The 14,202-nt window shown below is 41.7% G+C and overlaps 1 protein-coding gene across 5 annotated transcripts in view; it reads right to left on the minus strand.

The window, feature by feature from the left end:
- The window catches only part of arhgap32b (Rho GTPase activating protein 32b), a 91,668-nt gene that overhangs the window by 14,685 nt on the left and 62,781 nt on the right, over positions 1–14,202 (minus strand). For 2 of the 5 annotated variants that reach the window (XM_047606637.1, XM_047606640.1), the window contains 7 exons: positions 13,240–13,377; positions 12,369–12,461; positions 11,547–11,669; positions 10,807–10,884; positions 8,347–8,428; positions 6,753–6,803; positions 5,954–6,028 (listed from right to left, as the gene is read on the minus strand). In XM_047606637.1, the coding sequence (XP_047462593.1) occupies positions 5,954–6,028; positions 6,753–6,803; positions 8,347–8,428; positions 10,807–10,884; positions 11,547–11,669; positions 12,369–12,461; positions 13,240–13,377 (640 nt within the window). Of the gene's footprint in view, positions 1–1,876; positions 2,434–5,953; positions 6,029–6,752; positions 6,804–8,346; positions 8,429–10,806; positions 10,885–11,546; positions 11,670–12,368; positions 12,462–13,239; positions 13,378–14,202 lie in introns of those variants that run through there. The other 3 variants (XM_047606638.1, XM_047606639.1, XM_047606642.1) reach the window with 3 other exon arrangements.

Consider the following 14,202-nt stretch of genomic DNA (forward strand, 5'->3'; position numbering starts at 1 on the left):
GACCTTATCTAGGGAAATGAGAGTCATTTCTGTTATTTTGCATACAGGATTGATAAAACCCAGGTATGACAACGCTGAACACAGAAGGATGGTGATAATTCCCCTAGGAAACTGTATTTGTAGGGTTTTCTACAAGACATCTCAGTAATAAGTTGGGATACATTGATCAGGAGGAGGCCAGGCATCATCCTCTTCTCTTTCCGTGCTCCGACCTAAAACCGATTTTCTCTTTCCCTTTCAGTTGGCTGGGAGCGCTTTACGGATTAAAGGAAAATTCCACTTTCAGCTGCACAAAACAGCGTCACTCCTTCCTAAAGCAGAGCAGTGACACCGGGAAGCAAATCAGCAGACATTTGATACAACAACTGTGCCTGTCAATGTTCCCTGAACACACAACAAGGGAAGGCGTGGCCGTGTGACTCTTTGGGACTTTACAGCGCTCTCGTCACAGCCTTTTCACTTCAGCCAGCACCCCCCTCGAGACTTATGAGTAACACACACACACACACACACACACATCCATGTAGGCGACGGAGAGGGAAATTCAAACCGCCTCCCACTGTTTCTCCGTTCTTCTTTCCCTACTTCCCTTCAAACTATAATTAGGCCTTTATGAGAAAATCACGCGTTTTGTATGTGGATGTCTGCAGTTTTCCAAGTTAACAGTGCCAGTACAGCTGCATACAGTCTTGAGTAGTTGGTCTTTCAAACGGTCTCTAACATTGAACAGTAAAGCTTTCTGATGCATCTTCCCATTGAGAGGGAACTACCACAGAGATGTTTTCATTACTTATTATACTAACAGAACATAACAGAGGGAGACACTGTGTTTACACCCATTAACCAGAGTCCCGTTGGTGTCTCTGGAAGTCTGCTCAGCGCGTAAACAACGGAGCAGTGTCCGCCTGTTAAATGGCAGTCAACCTGACCGACAGGGACCTCTGTTTTGGCAGAGGCGGCCAAGTGTGGAAAGATAGCAGGAGCAGAAAGCCTTATAGTCCATCTCTCAGTGAATGAAAGGCCTCATTATATGAGATCACCTCATTATATGTTCAACAGGGGGTCCGTGACCCCTGGGGGATCTGAGGAGGGACTGTAAGGGGGTCGCAAGATCTTTGGTTGATTAGACATTTTATATGTGTATATATATATGTGTGTGTGTGTGTGTGTGTGTGTGTGTGTATATATATATATATATATATATATATATATATATACAAATTTCCCCCTACAATTTATTCAAAGTTATTTGATTAGCGTAATATTATATGCTATTAACAATGTACATTTATAAATAGTACTAGTTTAATATAGTGAGTGTGAAATACGTTCAAGACCCCTGATTTAAGATGTATGTAATGCAGTCCAGTCAACCTCAATAATAACCACAAGGTAGTGTCATCTAAAACAATTGTATAAACTTCCGCAAAGAAGGACTTATGCTGCATTAGATTGTGTTTGGTTAAGCTTAATGTAAGCTATTAAATTCCTAAGACTTTCACTGAATGCTGTGTTTGTGATTTGATTAAGTCATCTTCTCTATATTTTGCTAATGTTTTACAAGAGAGAAACCGTACGTTATTTTTTGAATCTTTTATACGTAACACCAGTTAATAATTTATATGTTTTATATGCTAAACAAGCGCGTGAATGAATATCATCGATAAGTTACTGGATACGTGTGTGGGGAGAGAAACAGGATCAACGAGTCATTCTGGGAAAGAGCAGTGCGTTTTCCCTACATCTCTAATCATGTCTAAGAGCCAGGAATCCCCTTCAATCATTCATATCGTTCAGTCGCAGCAAAGATGTCCACTAAAAGAACATCCGTCGACTGCCGCGACAAAATCTTCAAAACTTCAAAAGTATTTCTTACCTCCGCTCCATAACGCTGCCTTGAGGCTTTAAGACGGGATAAATAATAATAAGAATAAAAAAGTTCTCTTTTCCTTTTTCTCCCAAAACGGTATAACTCTTAGAAAAAGCAACGGGCGCTCTCCTAAAAAGCGGCGACGTCTATTTAACTTCGCAGCACAAGTTCAAAATCCAGACAGAGCGAGTGATCCTCATGGAGGTATCCTCCCAGCTCCGCCTCACACCACTGCTTACTACACTGCTGCGTTCAAGCGCTGCCGGAAATACGGCTATCAGCAGCTGTTTCTCCCACTCCAAGTCCTGTTCAAGCAAATTTGTCAAGAGCAAGAGAGACTAATACAACTGTTTTCTGACATATTAAAGCCAACTATTTAACTCAATAACAATATTCAATAATCAGAAACACAATCCCGTTTAGCTTTCCGATTGCTCCCATATTTAAGGTAAATATTAAGTTACTTCAGCTGCACTCCTAAAGCAGACTTTGCGCCTGTCAGTTGTTGATACGGGTTAACTCTTTATGGTGTTAGCACCACATATGGTCACTCTGGCACACATTTTAAACTGCGTCCCTACTCCTCTCAGAGAGATTTAGAAGCATGTGGGTTTCACTCAGTCAGTCATAGAAGATCACGGAAACATTCTCAGGTCTAATCAGGGTCTAATGCAATATGCTAGATTCACCTCTGCATGAACTAAGAGTATAACTGCTTTACCACGAGGAATAGTGAAATAGTCCTAGGATGACACTCTAGGACTGAAATTTGGAACTTCCCCATATTTCAGTAAGCGCCATATAAAGGGTTAAACATAAAATTACAACTCATGAGAATGGATTAGGGGGAGCTTTGAAATTAGGTAGATAAGCAGTTTCAGCATGAGTGAAAGTAATGTCACACTTCCTATTTCCTATTGGTTATGACTTTCTTCCCCCGTGACCTAACCTCCCATTGTCTCCTACCAGGAATCATTTCAACCAGACCTCCCAGACAGAATCTGGCCAACCACCGTCAAACTGGTTTGTCCTGGCTTCAACAATGTGTAGGCAGCCTGCTGTTGACTTTAGGTCAGTCCCCCCCCCCCCTCCTCCCGAAGGACCAATGTTCTTATTAATTCATTAACTAGCCTAGTCCTTAAGCAGATGTGCTGAATCAAAATAAAGTCAGACTAATTAGGTGCTGGGACAGAATAACAAGAGGACAGTCAGACTCTTCAACTGCATGTGATCGTTTCCACTTGACCCGCCGCTGGCTGCAGTGCTTTTATTCCAGTACTTACGAATATTTTAAAGATGTTATGCTACTGTATACTTCTTCTCATCTACAACTTACAGTGAGACATTTGTTTTATTCATGCAACTGGTTTTATACTACTATTATGTTCTGATGTCTGTTTAAAGTCAGACTAAATTAAGGTAAACTATAAATCAATGTGCTGTATATCACATTAATGCACCATGAATGCAGCTCTTCTGTCACTGTCCACCCTCCATTTGTACATAAATATTATAAACAGTTCCTCCCATAGTATCTAACTTCTCACACTGCAGTAAAGTACTGGAAAGTCAAACTAAGTTCAATTGGAACTGGTTTGTTTTGTGCTGCGCAGTCCAAACTGTATCTATGTCCCCATCACCGTCCCCCACAGCAAGCGTGTACAGTAACAAGGTGAAATACTGTCCTGTGAAAGTACCGAGCGAAACCCACACCTACGCCAGTTTCTTCCTCAAGTGATCACGAGGAGCAGCCCTGATAGATACCGTGGGGTTAAAGAAACAAGAGTCACTCAGTTGGAAGTTTTCTCTCCTCTAAATCAGATTGTCCACTATACATACAGAATATTCAAGGCTTTGAACTTCAAAATCAAATCAATGTAATTAAATTGTGCAGTGGGAGGGAGTTCTGCTGTCACAGACGTGGAAGAGACAGTAAAACAGCAAACAGAGTTGACCTTTGGGGCAAGAAACCACTGCAGACAGTAAAACACCGTCCTCTATGCTGTATTACACAGGCAGAAATCAGAAGCTACAGACGCAGCGAAGGTGAAAAAAGCCTTTCAGACGGATAAAGAGGCTGTCCTGCTTTCATTTAATGTCTCAGGGGAATGCGTCCGTCTATCTGAATACGGTTAGTGTTTACACACATATCAAGACTTTAATTTCTGATATTCATTCATTTCACTGTTCAAGTTTTAAAAAAAAAAAAGTTACCGTCTTTCGACTCTGTGAGCAGAAAGTCTCGAGTTCCTGCCCTGGTATCTTAAACGGTTTAACAGGATGAAAGGATGTGGTAAATTAATTATCAAGCAGCTGGTATTTAGCGTGTTCCTGGGGTACGGGAAAGGAGGAGGAAATGTATGTGGCAGCTGAATGCCAAGTTCAATGTACGGGAGCAGCATGGCATTCTGTCTGAAGCACAAACACGGCAGCGAATATGAATTCCCACCTGCTGCTCCAGCGCCTGTATGTTTTGCGACAACACGGCCGATACGAGAGATTTGCTCCTGCAACGAGGTGCCGATGTACCGCAGATATTTCCTGGGTGTAAAAACGCGTCTCAGCTCAACGCAGGTTGAACATTATCTCTCTGCTTTCACACTCGGTTTATAACATGGCCGGAGTTGTTAAGATGTAATCAAAGGCAGCCAGCCGCAACACGAAGGTGCAGTCTCACTGAAGCTCCGGTGCGACGCGTTATTCAGGGGAATCGTGCATAGTTTCACAGTACCAGGAAATGATCTGAGATCCCGGGGAACCGGAGGACAGATCTCGCTCTGTCTCACACATTCTCTCGCCATTTTCCTTCCCATCTGCCTCACATAAACAGCTGTCTTGGCTCACGTGTGCTCACAGCTGCCCAAATCACTGGTCCCCAGACGTGACGAAGACCTGCACTGAAGAGGGGAACAGAGAGGGGGAGGTGGGCGCTACATCTGGGTCAGTAACTGGTAGGTCTTCTGGGCCGTCTGGGGAGGAAAGCGGTCCGACTGTACTTATTTATCAAAAGTTTATTATTCTTTATTTTCAACTGACAGATAAAGTCATCAATAAAAGGGTCCATTTATACTGAAACGGAAGTTCACTCCGACCACAGCAACACAACACAAGCGCAAGGGAGGAAGAGCCAAGAGCTACTAGCTCGTATGGTCTTGATTTTAAGTGCAGCAGCGCAGCATATGAACAGTTTCCATTATTTTACTGGGAAGCAGCAAAGGTTATTGGTGAGCGGAGTGGATCTAAGCGGAGCAGGCATATTTTTCCAGTGCTGTGTGGTTCCCTGCAGGAATGTGCTCTTTCAGTCACCATGGAGAGGGAGACAGAGATTCTTACTGTTGCGGGACAAAGCTTAGAGCTCAATGGATGGGTTTACAGGCCCCCTCATTGTAAAAGGATTAAATAAATCAAGGCCGGTCGAGACCCAGCACCGCAGCACCCCTGCCGCGGCCTTTCAGCCTCGACCAAACAGACACACACAAACACAGCTGGCCCTCATCCAGACACAGGGCACATTCAGGAGCTTTGAGTAATGCTGTAGTAACCTGGCTCACCCCTGAAGTCATTTGCATACACCTTGAGGGACAACAACAGATTAAAGGACGGGGGGTTGGAGGATAAGATTGTTCTCTTTTGAAATGCGTTGAAAAGCGGGGTTACATTGTTCTCAACTACATCTATTCAGATTTATATACAGTAGTTGTTATTGTCTCTTCAGGCTAATGGCATGCACAATGAAAACTGTATAAAAAGAAACAATTCGGGTTTCGACATAAACACTGCGAAAAGACTTATCACCGCAAAGCTGTGTCTTACATGCTTTGGTGCTACCGTCCAACCAGATGTGTTAAAAGTCATAGACAGGACAAAGTGTGAGGTTGTGAAAGGGCACAAGATTATTATTATTTTTTTTTGTCTGGGTGAAGAGTGAAGCTATCCTCCCACATTAGATCTACAGCGACAAGGACGCACACGAGTTATATCAGAGTTACACAGTGCAAACACATCACACAGGAGCGAGGAGTTAGTTTTTTTTTTTTTGGTTAGGGGGTTGGTGGGGCAACACACTGAGGCGTCTGGGTCTACCTGAACTTAGGCTGTAGTGGTTTAGCGGGTCGGCCACCCATGCACTGTCCTGTATTACACTCTCCATCTCCAAGTCTGCATGCATTCCGATGCACAGATGGACCAAGAGACATTTGGATGGATGGATGATGGAGACATGAGAGAATCAGCAGAGGGAGAGAAGCACTTCAAGTTAGAGAACAGAGCAATTGTGTACTCTGGAACAGTGAGGATATGGTGCTTGAACAGTGACACAGTGAAAATGTTTATTTCTAAATTATATCATGAGAAACTTGCATTTGTGGTGGTTCTATGAAAAAAAAATTAAACGTAGAGCTACAATCCTGATCCAAGAAACGTTTTGTAAATGTTCTGACACTCTGGCCAGATTCAAATCTACTACATATGTAACATTGTGTAATTTTATCTTACCTCCCCGTTTACTCCCAACAGTACAATTTTAATTTAGCGATAATGCTAGCAGAAAATCTGCCAACGCTTCATGATAAAGAGTAATGCAATACTAAGATAAATTGCAGTAGTATGCTTTGTTGCACCTGCATTCACCCCTAACAGTGATGTCACAGGCTCCCTCAGTACTGTTTATGCCTACAAGAGGGTGAGGGGTTAAACCAGCACCGACAGCATTTCAAGGAAGCGTTCATTTAAAAAAAAAAACGTCGGTAAAGCACCACTGAAGGAATTAAAGTGTCACAATGCTTGTAAATAAACAAGAGTGGAAATCCTAAGGACTACTTGTGTGTCTGAGTGAGAGTGGGGTGAGCCGGCAGGCAGGTGGAGTGTAAATACCAACACGCACAGGGGGGGAAGAGGCTCCAAGAAGCAGGCTGCAGCCCAGAGCAGGGGGAGGCTAAAGCAGAGGAGTCACAGTCAAATGCAACATATCAAGACACATGCAAACAAAACTGTACATCCCTGTGCAGTGAGACAGCAACGGAGTTAATGGTGCGTCGAGGGAGTGGACAGCAAACAATGCAAGTTTTGACATATACATGAGGCAATTTCAACAGCATTCCCTTTAGTTATTTACTCCGCAGCAGATACAGAACTTGATCCAGCTCATATTACCGACCCAAACCCAAATAACCGAAGGAGCGATCAAAAGAAATGATTAATAAAAATGTTTGAACTCCCTACTGATGTTGGTATTCTGCAAAGAAACACATGCATAACCGACCATGCAAAACACAAACACAAAAAAAAAAAAAAAAAAAAAAAAAACATTCAAGCATTGCTCAGAAGCAGGGGTGTATGCAAGCAGATAAAGTGGAGCCTTGGACTGAGGAGTGTGCTGTGCGTGCACTGCAAACTCAACACTGCGCAATGCATTTTGGACCAGTCACAGTTGGAAAGGCTGGAAAGGCTTTAAATGTTTTTTCTTTTTTTTTCGGCAAATCAGATAACGTCCAACAACACCAGAAACGCTACACCTATAATGACAGCCCCCCTCCCCCTTTAATTGCAGATCCTGTGGGGTTCCCGTTTTTCTGGCTGCGTCATCGCTTAATTCAGACGCCGGAGTCTCTTTGAGGCTCTGCGATGGTCGGGAGGCCTGGCTCCGCTCGTCCACCCCAAAGCCAGCAAGATGGCTGTGACGCTGAGTCATACTGGTTGAATCTGTGTGTGTGTGTGTGTGGATTTGGAAGATGTGACGTGGACTCAAACAAGACATTGGGGTTCGATTATAAAAGGGTTTCGCTCGTAGCGACGTGGTGCGCGCCGCCGCTTTCGCCGGCTGCTGCGGTGGGAAATTTAGAGCGTGAAGAAGTCAGGGTGAAGTTTACATTCGAGTTACCAAAGGCTGTTAAATGTTCTCTTTGATTCTGCCAGGGTTTATGTTGTACGCTTGTCTTCGACAGAGGCAGGAGTGTGCTGAAAGAGCTTATCCGTTTGCTCTGGACAGCGAAAGATTAGCACAGTTATTTGCGGAGGATTTGCATAGCGCTGAGTCAATATGACATGATTAGCAGGCTATTTCGGTTGATAAGGTGTCTTTCCTTTCACAGTAACATGCTCATAAACTGAAGTCATATCTTTATACTGACGGTTATGTATAATTATATAATTATAATTCCGCTCTAAAACAAATGGAGGCCTTTAATCTAGCGAACCAACACATATCTTTATAGTTAAAATGAGCAAATACACGTCTGAGAATATGAACATAGAAATCATCTACAGAGTTATAGGTTTAGATATTAAAGCACCACACTGCAGCCTGTTAATATTAAGTAATATGAACACACATGAAAGCCACACCACCCGTCCACCCTGACGTAAACACTTCCTGAAAACACACGTGTATCAGTGAGGTATTAAGCACCATCAGAGATAAGCTCCTTCTAACACATTTCCTGGGAATGTTTTGAGAGGAAGAGGAGGATGAGCTGTACCTGGCTTTGGCACAGAGTTGGTCATGGACTGCGGCACTTTGTCGTTTATGAGCTCCACACACTCGCTGGGAAAGAAGCCAACCTGGAGAGAGCACAGCAGTGAGAGAAGCAGAAGGACGTTTGATCAAGTTATAGACAATAAAACAAAGACCAAAACATTATCCATGATGAGATGTGGTTATCACATCGGTCAAATCCTTTATTTGAGACACTCCATTATTATTTTTAATGTTTTTGTTTCGTTCCTTACAGTAAAAGTTATGTTAATTCTGAAGTTTAATTTGTAGTCAAGGTTGTATTCAAGTTTTGGTTTTGTAGTAAGACTAGACCAGAAAGTAGAAGGAAGTGATACAAACACACCTCTAACTGTTGAATGACTACCACCATATGGAGAGAGGCAGTACTGTCAGTGTGGAACTCATTCTTTGCCTTCTTTACTGAGGAAGGATGATGGAGCTTAAATTTGAAACATTTTATTTCAATGCTGCTTAAATCCACCGGGCACTCCGACATTAGTCATGATCTACACGCTTAAAATATTTAGGTCTAGTGGTCAGTTTATCAGGCTTAACAAAAAAAACAAAAGGACAAATGTCTGTGTTAGTCAAACTGAGTGATTGTTTTTACAGAATCCACTGTGTGTTTTCATGCTGAGCTGCTACTACTATGGTTACGGAGACAAATAAGGAAGTATACAACAAGATGATAGGTTTGTAGTCACTCAAGTTGCCCCAGAAACATTTTAAATTAACTATAATAGTTCACAGTGTGTCTCCACGCAGTGGGACTGGACTGGACTCCCATCACTAACAGTGCAACCACTTTAGACGGAGACCTCTCTGGTCAGAGTAATTTATAGCACCACAGCATGTTGGCAGTGTAGCCCTGGACTCTGCACGCTGGATCAACTGTGACCGGTCCAAAATGCATTTCCTTGTTTACGTGACTGAGTGGCCAGACAAGCACAGAAAGTCTGTTCAGACTCATGCACACCATCTACTCAGACGTCTACGCTCTGTTGATCCATATTTACTAACTTCCACTCCAGGAACATGAGCCGCTCGGTTCCACTCGCTGATGTGTGAAGTCCAGAGTGCGACTCAACACACCTGGCCAGTTGCTGAATATAAATTATACTATTAAGTCTACATGGGGGCATGATTGTTTTCACGATCCGTCTTAAATGAAAACAAACCATCATAGCCTACCTGCTGTTGGAAAGATGAAATGTGTTAACTGCTAATCATAGCTCCAATTTGAATTAAACATTCATATTTCAATGTATATAAAAGGTACATTAATAAAAAAAAGGACAGGTATTTTAGCCTATATTTAATTCATGTTTCATTTGATTACTAGAATCTTCTGACTTGAGCAAAAGTAAATCTCATCTGTGACCTATTTATACTAACTTCTACCTCTGCTGTTACACAGTATATCCTGCAGTTACTTTCATTCATAAATGTATTTAAATGCCCAGAGAGAAACGCTCTGCAAACACTCACCAGACCCAAGTACTGTGCACGTGTTTGGGGCAGAGCGTCTCAAATCTGTGCCTGAAAAACAGCGAAAGCCTGTGGCTTGACCACAGCTCTACGGTCACGTAGTGCAGCAGGGGCGACAGCGTAGTGGACTCTGGCAGAAAGCGCAAAGCTGTCAGACACTGAAGACGGCACATTCCTCGCTGATCGCTGTAATGTGAACGCTGCGTTTCTATTGTTTACGTTGTGGTCGTAGTAATGGCAGATAAAATAGTTGTGGCTGTAATAAGATCTTGTTTGTGAGTTTTACCAAATGCCGTGCAGCGTTTTGGTGTCTCATAAGCCTTTAAGTGCACTTATCTGATACTCCAAATGGATTTGCTGGATTGTATTTCAGTCTCAGTACATTAAACACCGGCGGCCAAGCCCCCTGTGTTGCTCTAATGCGCTGGTCTGTTTTCTGCCTGAATGCCTACTTAGTAAGTCTGGACTATAGAGCTCTGTTACAACACTGTTCATTCAGAAGTTTATTTTCTAAAGAAAAACCTTAGAGAATCCTACTACTTTGTAATTTATGATTTTTAATTTAATATTATGTCATTTAATAGTAATATTAGAGTATAGTTAAAAAAATGCTTATATTATACATTGAAAGATCAGTGTGTCATAGGATTGTACTTTAGAGTAGACTAGGGCCATGAATCAATTAAGCATCACTGGGGAAGGTAGACATTTCCTATAATCTGCCCAAAACCTTAGAAATAAAGGAGTTTTTAAATGAGGACTTTTATTTTTCCACACATCGAGTATTTGAAAGTTGTTTTACCAAACAGCGGATCGTCCTTGGAAAACACTGAAGCACATCAAGCACTCAAGAAAACCTAATCAAAAGTTCATACCTAGCGGTGAACACTAAACCAAGTGTGTGTGTGTGTTTGTGTTTGTGGGTCCAAGGCTACACAGGTTGTGAGCTGCATACCTGAAAGCCATGCTTGCCCCTCCACCATGTGGTGTCTTCTTTAGGGGGCATGTCAATCACTGACACAATATCGCCAACCTGCAGAGAGCAACAAAGAGCAGAAAGAGAGGAGGTTAAAGCTGTGTCTGAGCGTCCCCTTTCAGTTCTTCTTCTGCCAACAGAAAATATCAGTGATAGCTGAAATTAAAAACATTACACAGCGAGGCTTTAGCCGCCAAATGTGAAGATCGTCCCAAGCAAAGAGCGTTGTCCAGAAAATAAAATAGGATCCGGCTCCAATATTTGTCCTGTAGTGAAGCGTTTATCTTTATTGCCCCTGCAGTGATTATCTCCATCTGTCAGTAAGTATGCTCAGTGTTACATTTATTTAAGCAGCAAGCAAAAACAGATGATGGGGTATAATATGTGAGAAGGATCCTCTCTTTATATTTCGAGACAGACGAAGAAAGAAACAGAGAGCTAATGTTACTGTTAACCATTTACAAAAAAGTGCTTCATGTGCAAGGAGCTCCTCTCACATGACGGGGGTCCACAGGGAAACGTACGGGGACATTGCGACTTTTTCTGTTCAGGAAATTCAACTCTTTCACAGTACATAGTTTTAAACTTTTAAAGTCATGTGCTGCTGCTGTAGTGGAGGGTAATTTGTCTTGGGACGTGTAATGTAAACTTCTGAAAACAGAGCCACTGGTACATGCACCATATTTATTCATTTACAAAAAACAAAAAAAACACATCACCTCAAATGACAGCTCATCTGAGGCCTGGGCTATGTAGCGCTTGATGACATGAGCAGCAGCAATAGCTGGCACGTTGATGGATGACTCTTCATGAACCAGCAGATGATTTCCCTTGTTGTCAACCTGGTGAATACATACGCAGACATGCCTTATTAAGAACAGCAGCCTTCATCCGGCAAATGACTATACGAGGTTAGACACGATACAAAAACATAACAACATAACCATCAATCATAATATCCTGATCTCATTGAGGCACAGATTACATGTGGGCAAATGTGCAAAATAGCCACAGTGGCAATATCTGAGGTGTTTGTGCAGTCGAGAGGGATGAATTATTGGTTGTGGAGAGGCTGAAACTTTCTGACAACATGCATGTATTAGTTGACTTTTCTATTTATTGGTACACAAAGCAATGTTGAGGACCAATAAGTAGAAAATGCCTTATAAAGATTCTAATATACCTACTGTAAAACTATTGTATTGTATATTTAAATCAGTATTTACACTAACAGTGTAAATATCAGTGTACCAGATCCAGGCACTCACAGAAAAAACATCAGCGGTACAGGGACAGGTCAGTAACCTCTGGAAGGTGATTATAATGCGTTGCAATGATGATATACTTTTGTTTTGCTGGAAAAATATAGTGCAATGCTTTTGCTTTATCACAATGTGCTGCAGAATATACAAATTTCCTAAATGATCAACTAACATGATGACAAAATTAGCAAATGTCTATCTTGTGGCAAAATCTCTCAAATCCAGTGAACACATTTTTGCTACTGAAGAGTCAGTGTGCACCCTAAAGTACGGACTCACCTCCATCCATGTGAGGGCAGGCCCACAGTTGATCTTGTTGTCAGCAATAGCTGAGAGCCGAGAGAGGTAAGCCAACAACATCTGGGAAACTGACTAAAATGGAAGAAAAAACACTTCAGTGTCATTGCATTTTCCTTCACATAGTTTGAATAACTGATGCAGTGACTGTTACAAGACATTTCAGTTAAAGATCCTTTCTAATGACCTTTAAAAGTCTGGTTCCTCTTGTGTTTATTTAGACACAATAGCAGCAAATTACAGCGCTGGACGGAGTAAACTGCTAGAAATTACATTTTCAAAAATAGCTCTATCTTACTAGTGAAGTGCCACAAATCTCCACATCAGCTTAAGATGACTGTAAAACTTTGAAGGAAGAGGATGTAAATATTCCTGTTTTCAGTTTTATCACCTGGCGACCAACCGCATGTTCTCCATTTAAATTTGCAGCAAACTGAAAAAAGTGCTATGCAGCAACTGGTGACAGAGTAACAGTGGACCACAGACAGCTTCGTAAGATATTATTCTGAAAGCATGTGTTGATATATAAAATACTCCACACCCCCAGTAATAAACTAGTTTATGAGTTTGGTTTGATAACTCCATTTTCAGAACTTCAAACCAACAATACTGCTTTTGTCTGGCTCAAAATACATTTCACAGGTAGGAGAAATGAACAGTCAATAAAATATCAAGTTGTGCATTCACCAGACAAACATATAAAATATAAATATAATATAAAAAATATATATAAAAAAGAGCAAAGCTTTGTAAGACAAAGTTTGCCAAACCTTCAGCACTCGACTGATTCTCTATATGTATTTTAAAAATATGATAACTGAACAAGCCTTTCAGTTCAGGCTTTGACTCTTACCTCTGACTGATCAGTCAGACTCTCCAACCGAGGCAGCTCAGGCAGTTGTGAGAAGCGTCGGTCATAGATGCAGAGGTGCAGGTGCTTGTCCAGGACACGGAAATCTTCATAGCTGCGCTTCACAATCCAGCTCCGACCCTGGAGAACAACGACAAAGATGCATGAGTGTAACAAGCAAGGAACCTAAGAGACAGAACACATGACTGGCAAAGAGTTACTCATTTTCATTGGACTGAAGATGAAGCTAAAACCACACAGAAGAATATAGAGACTGAATTTAATAGAAATTCTACATTTACATCAGAAGTAAAGAAGTAACAGAACTGAAACGTCCCTTAAATGAATCAAACTATGGAAGTGGAACTGACAGCACATACAGGATTACGAGACGGCCCCAGTGTTAAAAATAGCTTGCAAGCATATTCCAGTTTTGAGAGACAAAGATGAAATTAAGGAGCATCGACACAACAAAACACAATGTTGGGTTTACAAGAAAGAAAACTGTCACTGATCCAACTAGAAACTGGGCTGCTGTGGACAGTGGCAACTGATTTAAATCAGCTTTAATATGGTGTTCCCCAAGTGTCCTATCTTGGTCCACTATTGTTTTCACTCTCGCACTTTACCGTAGTTATGGTGTCTATTGCCAAGCTGATGACACAAAATTATATGTTTCACTACAAGCCAGCAATTCTCACAATCTATTCTTTTTGTGCTTAAAGTGTTATTCATTACTTGCACTGGATCATATTACTACTTCTTTGAAAAAAAGGTGTTACTGGCAACGATGAACCCATGAACCTGCAGAGAAGCGACAAATCTGATTGCATTTCAGGCCTCTCTTGTGTTTGTACAGCTTGCAATTTTCTTAACCTCTATCGTCCTGTTTTCAGCCGTAGCAGGCAGCTGTTTTCAGCATTTAACTGCTTTTGCTATTTTACAGTTCCCTTTGACCGGTTTATG

The sequence above is a fragment of the Mugil cephalus genome, chromosome 15 (genome assembly GCF_022458985.1).
Source record: "Mugil cephalus isolate CIBA_MC_2020 chromosome 15, CIBA_Mcephalus_1.1, whole genome shotgun sequence".
NCBI classification, from domain to species: Eukaryota; Metazoa; Chordata; class Actinopteri; order Mugiliformes; family Mugilidae; genus Mugil; species Mugil cephalus.